This window comes from Neltuma alba, unplaced genomic scaffold, assembly GCF_004799145.2.
Source record: "Neltuma alba isolate B1F8T4 unplaced genomic scaffold, ASM479914v2 tig00003453_pilon, whole genome shotgun sequence".
NCBI classification, from domain to species: Eukaryota; Viridiplantae; Streptophyta; class Magnoliopsida; order Fabales; family Fabaceae; genus Neltuma; species Neltuma alba.
In genome coordinates, this window is record NW_021633289.1 from 62,565 (window position 1) to 71,258 (window position 8,694).

At 30.9% G+C, this 8,694-nt stretch overlaps 2 protein-coding genes across 2 annotated transcripts; both read right to left on the reverse strand.

Annotated features, from left to right (window-relative positions):
* Window positions 1–5,150: 5,150 nt before the first annotated feature.
* Window positions 5,151–7,374, reverse strand: LOC114741631 ((+)-epi-alpha-bisabolol synthase-like). Its single transcript, XM_028929891.1, has 4 exons — window positions 7,266–7,374; window positions 6,588–6,963; window positions 5,586–5,804; window positions 5,151–5,220 (listed from the first exon to the last, which is right to left on the reverse strand). The coding sequence occupies exons 1-4, from the start codon at window positions 7,372–7,374 to the stop codon at window positions 5,151–5,153; spliced, it is 774 nt and encodes a 257-aa protein (XP_028785724.1).
* Window positions 7,375–7,387: 13 nt separating this feature from the next.
* On the reverse strand, window positions 7,388–7,863 carry LOC114741620 ((R)-limonene synthase 1, chloroplastic-like). Its single transcript, XM_028929883.1, has 2 exons — window positions 7,655–7,863; window positions 7,388–7,523 (listed from the first exon to the last, which is right to left on the reverse strand). The coding sequence occupies exons 1-2, from the start codon at window positions 7,853–7,855 to the stop codon at window positions 7,404–7,406; spliced, it is 321 nt and encodes a 106-aa protein (XP_028785716.1). The 5' UTR covers window positions 7,856–7,863; the 3' UTR covers window positions 7,388–7,403.
* Window positions 7,864–8,694: the final 831 nt, after the last annotated feature.

The following is an 8,694-nucleotide window of genomic DNA, read 5'->3' on the forward strand; positions in this document are numbered from 1 at the left end:
TTGGAGGCCAACAAGATGGGAGGCTCGTTGGTTCATTGGTGAATATGAAAGAATGCCTAATATGAATTCCACCTTGCTTCAGCTTGCCAAGTTGGATTATAACATGATTCAAGCCATGTATCAGGAAGAAGTGAAGTCCAATATAAGGTGTGACATAAAATTTCTTCTCTCTTTGCCCTATAAATAAGATTAAAAAAAAATTTTCTCTGTTTATAAATAGGACACAGCGGAAAGTTTTATCTCTAATGCTAAATTTATTTTGTGCTTGATTACCCGAAGATGGTGGGAAGGAACTGGCTTGGAAAAGAAGGTCAACTTTTTCAGGTGTAGGGCGGTTGACAACTACATGGGTGCCCTTGGAATTCAACATGGACCAGATTTTGGAAAAACAAGCTAAGAATAGTGCTGGCAAATCCTTTTGCCATAATAGCCCTAATATATGACATGTATGATGTTTATGGTACTTTGGAAGAACTAGTGCTCTTTACTGAAGCTGTTTTCAGGTTTGTCTATATGTTCCCTTTTTCTCAATTAAAAACGAAAGTGTATCTTTGATTAATTCATCAACTTTAAGGTATATTTTATTTTAGGTCTTCAATTTTTATTAACTCTCATGTAAATCCTTTAACTTTTCATATATTTGCAACTTTTCTAATTCTTAACATCATCAAATAATTTAACAAAAAATACATTTACATATTCAAAAGCTATATATTAAAATTAGAACATAAAAAAAATAAATAGATCTTATTTGAAAAATGTATTTAAAAAAAAGGCCTCTTGATCGACATTAAAATATTGAAACAAATAAATTTTTTTTCAACCTTGAAATGAATAAAATTAGAAAAAAATCTTTAAAAAAACCTTACATGAAATATTTATTATGATATTTTGAAAATATTAAGAGAATTTCAATATTCAGTACTCACACTTTAGAATTATTTATCTTCAAGTCGTAATTATAAACATTAAAAATATTTAATTATAATATTAGATTAAATTATGCATAACTATTTTAATAAGATAAATTTGGATTGTAAGTGACAGAAATTATTGTTACTACATATTAAATATTAAAGTATTAGCATGAAACTAAATAGAATTGTAGGGATAAAATAAAGCACGCCTTCAAGTTAGAGGGCTAATTGACACTCTTGTGAACAACAAAAGAAAAGAAAATAGCATGTTTGAGTAAAAAGTACTCTGTAGTAAATTTTGTGAAGATAAATCTCCTAAAACTTGACAATAAAGTTGATTTTAAAAATGATTGTTTCTATAATTTCAAAGATCTCTTGATTATTTCGATTTGCAGTGATTTGAGCTCTTAAATGTTTCTCTGCCTTACAATATTGATAATGATTCTTTTAGGTGGGATGCAGATGACTTGGACAGTCTCCCAGATTATATGAAAGTGGTATTTTTCGCAATTTATGATTTTGTGGATGAAGTGGCCTCTGATATTTTGAAAGAAAAAGGGCACAACGTGTATTCATATCTAAAGAAAAGGGTACGTATGATCTGTGGTGTTAGTTAGTTACAACTATAATTACAGCCTTATGCCCTTATTACATTATACTTTATTATTAAGAACAAGTACAGCAAAATACCTTCTGAATTCTCAAAACTAGAAAAGGTGATCCCGAATATTAAAATTCAAAATTAATACTCACAACCAAAATGAAAATTTAAAATATTGATGATTTTACAATATTGTCCCTTATCAAAAACTAATCCAAATCACCGCCGGCCCACCATTGAAGTTCCAGCACTGGTGGCTTGCCCTGTCGCTGAAAAGCCCTTGGAGTTATAGCTTTGATGGCAAGCCAGCGGCGGGGTCTTCAGCGATGGTGGCTTGCTTTTTTTTTTTTTAAAAAAAAAAGGACAACAATATAAAATCATCAACATTTCAAAAACTGATTTTGGTCATGAGTATTGATTTGGAATTTTGGAAATTGGGATGACCTTGTCGGGTTTATTTTGAAAATTCAAATATTTTTGTGGACCTTAATATTGTTGATGGTTATACATTAATTTAAATTAAAATTTTCAGTGGCAAAATATCTGTAAGGCATTTATGATTGAGGCAAGATGGTACCATGGAGGGAAGACGCCTAGGCTGGAAGAATATTTGGCAAATGGATGGACTACAATAACTGGACCTCTTCATCTTCATGCTTATATTTTTATGCCAATTATCCAATAAAGAAGCAGGGCTTGGATACCCAATCTAATTTACTTCTCAGGACTTAATTCCCGTCTTCTTAATGACCTTGGATCATCTAAGGTACCTCCATTTATGCAAAAGATCTTTAGTTCACTATATACCAAATTACTAATTTAGATTGATATGAGTGGTAACAAATACTATCTCTAGTTATTAATATAAGACCCAATTGACTAATTTATGAAAAATAAGAAATTTATTAAATAACTTAATTATAGCATATGCTATGATTTCTCTAAAATACTTATGTGTATCATTAGATAATATAACAATTTATAAGTGAAACAAATGAGTTTGGAGAAAAAAATAAGTATAAATAATTTAAAGTAATTTAATAACTTTCTTAATTAATCTTTCTAAATTAGTTAACTAGGTCTTATATTAAAGATTTAAGGTAGTACTTTGTAAATCTTATGGGAGGGGAGGAAGATTAATCTATCTTTTTGGCATACATTTCATCCCGTACGTCCGATACCTTTGTGTAAAAGAATCTTTCTAGGGATAATCAGTATGTTCCTATTTATAAGAGACACTAATAATTTATTTAAAATTTTTAATATTATTCTTTATTTTTTTTTCTTATTGATTATTAATTAGCACTAAAAAACAACTTACTATCGAAGGAAATTTTCCTTCTCTCTTTTTTTTTTTTTAAATAAGTGCGCATTTCTTTTTGGTCTAACTTGGATATGATGGAACTGATGTTTAGCGTGAAGCGAAGATTGGGGAGGTGCCATCCGCAATTCAATGGTACGTGAATGAAGCTGGAGTTTCAGAAGAAGAATCCATCAAACACATTAAGTGTTTGATATATAAAACATGGCAGAAGATTAATCAACAAGTTGCTATATCTTCCTTCCCTTGCCATTTCAGCCTTACTGCTTTGGGTTTTTCAAGGGCTTCAACTTTCTATTACTCTAATGAAGATGATGCCTGCACTCTCCAGCATTCTGATGAATTTCAGAATCTGTTCGTTCATTAATTTTTGAGTCCAATTCCTAGAATATGTTTCATATTTAATCAGATTGAGATCAATCCCATATTAAGTATATTTTTAATTTTTTCAGTGTGTGAAGGATGCTATAAATATATATATATTTATATATGATGCTTGATTGTTTTTTTTTTCCTTTCTATTTTCTATCTTTCATTAAATATTTATCAATTATAAGGGTAATACTCCTTCTCTCCTTAATGTAATACCTTATTAACTAATTTAAGTAGATTAAGGATGTTAGTTAAATTGATTAATGTGATATGTTTTTTCTAAAACACTTTAAGTATTTTTCTTAATTCCTTCCCTCCCTTTCTTAATTGATTATTATTGGAGGAATATTAATAGGGTTAATTTTAAAAAAAATTGATAAAGATATAAAATAGGTTTTATATATAAGACCAACATTAACTCCTCAATTAGTTCCTATATTAAGTACAGGAGTAACATTTATCCATTGTATTTCTAAAATTTATATCCTTTGGTGCGTGAAGCAACCAAGGCGTGAATGCGACTTTGATTCGACAGTGTGACCCACGCCCTTGTCATTAATTTGAATAGTCCACATTTGATATGGAGGCAAAAATTTAATTTTTTAAAAAAAAAGAAATTTACCTGATACAGAATTTAAAATAAAAATATTCTTTTACTTTTTAATATTTTTTAAAAAAATTTAATTTAAAAATTATCAGTTAATAATTTTACATTTAGACCATTAAAATGGTACCTGAATAATATAAATCTCATGATAGTTAGCGATAAGTACTGAAATCGGTTCCCTCTCTCATCAGTCTTGGCAGCAAAGGATCAGCTTGCTGTCTCTATGCTGCTCGAACAATGTTAAAAATAACAAGCCAGCAATAAATTAAAACACAGGAGCTAGATCTCATTACATACACGAGATCATACACAAGTTATTGTTTCATGGTTTAGCTTCAAAGACTCTTATTAAATATTATCACACCTACGTAAAAGTGATGGGAAAGGGCTCAAAAAGCAATAAACGAACACGATCCTTGAACTCAGAATCCTGAACAGTGTAGGTATCGTCTCCATAATAGTAAAAGAAAGTTGCCGTCCTTGAAAGTTCCCAAGCTGTGACGTTGAAATCGCGAGGGAATGAAGATGTGGCAACTTGTTGATTCATCTTCTGCCATGTTTTATATATCAGACCCTTTATGTGTTTGATGGCTTCTTCTTCCGAAACTCCACTATCATTCATGTGGCACTGAATTGACGAGGGCACATCCCCTGTCACTAGCTCACGCTAAGCATCAATTTCGAGCTAAGTTAGACACATATATATACATATTAAAGAATTTGTTTGTGTGTTTATAGGTAAAACAACAGCAAAAACAATTCTTATATCCCGTTAGGTGGAATCCACTATATATGGGCAAGAAGTCTCTGATTCTCTATCTTCTAACGCGCCTTGTAAGGTCCCAACTTTCTAAATATTGTTTTCTTAATTTTCTATTGATCTTTAGGTTCTACATGAAATAAGTGGCACTGATATCTTATGGACGTAAAATAGTGTAGTTTTGAATGTTTTTATGATTTCTTAAAAAACTCTAAAGTTGTGCATCATTTTATGCCAATAAGATATGAAAATGCCAACTATTTTTATGTAGAATCTAACAATTAGCAGAAAAATTAAAACAATATTTTGGAGGTTGGAACATTTATAAGGGACATCAAAGAGTACGGCATTAGAGGTCCCTTGCCTTATTTGTTTCATCGATACCTTAAATGATCCGAGGTCATTGAGAAGGCGGAAATTAAGTCCTGATACGTGAAGTAGATCTGAATGCTGGTGTAAGGAAATGAAGTTCAGGTCCTGGTCGTTGATACGATTATTTGGCATCAAAAGATAAGCATGAAAATGTAAAAGAGGCCCTCCAATTGAAACCCATCCATTTTCCAAATATTGTTTCAGGCTTGGCGTTTTTCCACCATGGTACCATCTGGCCTCAACCCTAAATGCCTTACAGAAATCTTGCCACTGAAATATTTAATTAGGTTAAATTAATGTAATAATTAATATCATACGTATTATAGATAATAACAAGACACTTAAGAGAGTACGTAGAAACAAGTATAATAAAACAAATAATTAACACATATCATACCCCTTTTTTTAGGTATGAATAGACATTGAGCCCTTTTTCTATCTGAATGTCAGAAGCAAGTTCATCCACAAGGTTATAGATTGCAAAAAATGACACTTTCATGTAATCTGGGAGACTGTCTAAGTCATTTGCATCCCACCTAGAATTTGATAATTAGTAAGATTAATCGATTCTTAAAAATAAGTACAATCTTTAACATCATTTAAGGGATGATGAATGAAGCAATTAAAATTCAAACCTGAGAATAGCTTCTGTGAAGAGCTCTAATTCGTCCAAAGTCCCATGAACATCATACATATCATCGGTCAAGGTTATTATGGCGCAAAGATTTCCAATAACTCTTCTTAACTTTTCAACATGTGGTTCTTCCTTCATTCCTAAGCCCCAGAGATAGTTGTCCACCACCCTACACCTGTAAAAATTGATCTTCTCTTCCAGACCAGTTCTCTCCCACCATCTTCAAATGAAACAAAAAAATTTAGCATCAGTATAAATTTACGTTGTCCATATTAACTGATCAGTTATCTTATTTTACTAAACGAAACTGCTAACATTGTTGCTTGAAAAAGAGTATCCATGTTATCAAGCAAATAAAAATAGTATCCAAAGTCATATAGTTAGAATTTGGGAGAAACGTTTCTTTCTAGATTGTCCAAGTTTTTTCTCTCATACTTTTGAGATTTTTCTTGCGGAATTTTTCACTAGAAAATCCCTTTTTGTTAGAGGGTATTACAACGATGTTAGTACAAAAATAATTTATCAACTGCAAAAAAAAATTATAAATCATTCATGAATCTATTGTAAATCTTTCACGAAAACAATTGTTAAAAAAAAATTAACTCCTTAACTAAAGACAAAATAGTTCATTGCAAAACAGTTTGTGTAGCGAATTTTCATTGTTTAAGAGGGATTTTTATATCATAAATTACCCATTTCGTTTTAGTGATTTCAATTCGAATGGTCTAGATTTTTACTACTCCCTCAAATCTCTATTATGAGGACTACAAACATGTTTTATATATAATATGTTTTGTCTGAAATTTTTTTTTTTCACCTAGCATCCCAAACTAATTATAAAATTTGTGAACTAAAACCAATCTCCTGTAGCTAATCAATTTTATTGATGATAGTTTTGATATTTTATAAGAAATAACTAATTTTAATTAACTTCATTAATTTATGTAAAGTTGTAATCAAATGCTTATAATAATGATAGAAAGGAGTAGCATGTATATTGTACCTTATATTGGACTTCACTTCCTCCTGATACATGGCTTGAAGCATGTTATAATCCAATTTGGCAAGCTGAAGCAAGTTGGAATTCATATTAGGCATTCTTTCATATTCACTAATGAACCAACGAGCCTCCCATCTTGGTAGCCTCCAATGTAATGGAACCTCCATAGCATGTTTCACTTGGGATGTCAGTTCATGTCCAGGGTTCCTGCTCATAAAATCTCTAAGAGACTTTGAGGTAAAATCTGTAGCTTTTTCCAAAATAGTTTCGTCTTCCATTAAAAGAAATGAAGCTTCATATAATGAAAGCATTCCCTTAATATCCTGAGATAAACTCGTTTGAAAATCACCCTCATCGTTTATAAAGCTATCAAACACATCTGCAGCAGCAAATAGTTCAAGTAATTTAAGAACTATCATTCATATAAGTGCAAAAGTGAAATTTTATACTATCTTTAGTTCTTAATATAAGACCCAGTTGACTAATCTGACAAGATTAATAAAGCTAAATAAATGACTCAATTATGGTACATGTTACATAATCTATATGAGATATTATGTGTATTGCTAGATTTATATTAGTTTATAAATCAAGTAAATTAATTTGGAAAAAAAATACTTTAAAGTGATTTATTTAGCTTTCTTAATCTCCTCAATTGATCCTCACATGTAAATATTATACCTGTAGGTATATCATAGCCATGTTGCCTTGAGAGTCGAAATTCAAGAGCTGTGGCATGCAGATTCTGCTTGTTCTTGAACTTGTCCACGCTGTAAATATTTTCCAGCATTTTGTTTATTTCACTCTTGAAATGATAAGCTATCCAAGCCTTTGTAAGGTGTCAATAAGCTCAAGTTGTTGCAGAGGATTCACTGTGTCTGAAAGAAATACCCTAACTTCAGCCCTAAGCATTCTGCTTTCTTCTTCATATGCATGTTCCTGCATGTTGCATTGATAACTAATATAATGATCACTTGATTTGAAATAATCTTAGGAAGAAATGAAACTAAATTACCAACCATAATCTTTGTCTTTAGTTATAATTAAGTTGGGAATAAGTTAAAGAAAACCTTATAATTATTGTCCAATGACTTAATATAGTCGTAGTGCCAAACATCAGGCTTGAAGTCTCCAGATCGACGAGAAACTTGCTGGCTTTGATCAGAAACAATAACTGATGGGGCCTTGCATTGGATTTTAAGAGAAGTAGTAGCATTGAAGCTTTTGGATATGGCTGAAACAGAAGAGGATGTTTTATTCAGAGGAAGCATTTTAGTGAGAGAGCCAAAAGGGAGAGAAGCAGCCTGGGGAAGATGAAGAGCCATATCGTTGGAAGTTCGAAAACGAGGTTGAAGGTGATGGTCAATATCTCAAGGCATCCATATATAAAGGGCAAAATATGTAAATAATAAGTCGTAAAGAAGTTTTTGCAATTAGAAAAGAGGAATAATAAAAATGTGATAAATTAAAAATTACAAAAGTAAACTTTTTGAACACAATCAATAAATCTTATAGAATGTTTAATATATAGAATAAAATGAAAAAATAATGAAGCATTTTTTTTTAAAATTAAAATGTCTTTTGAAAGTTTAATTATGGACCATATTGAATAGCATATTTTTTTCACTAAGACTGATGGCGGACTTGAGTTAGGGAGGTTAGATTAGTAAATCACGAGCTCAAAAATAACTCTTAATTTGTATATATTAAGCTTCAGGAAATTTTAATTGTTCACATATACTTGTTTTATATAACAAACGGCAAGCTTTTAGTTGGAAAAAATATTGGAGATTAGATGCATGTTCAACAAGTGCTTGATTATACCTGTCATTCAAAAAAAGAACAAGAATAAGATCACATGTATGCACTGAGAAGCATCTATCATCTGTTTTTTTTTTCCCCAACAAGCATTTATGGTTCAATTCAACATGGAGACAGATTTGCATGCATGCATGTTTAGAAATTTATCCAAAACTTTCATCTGTTTCCTATATATAGAGTCAGAAATCTCTAGCCCTGCTCCTGCTATTGATGAATTGATTGATTCCAAGAACTTACAAGATCGATGCAACTTTCATTATTGAATCAACCTTTATTAGCTTCTAAATGA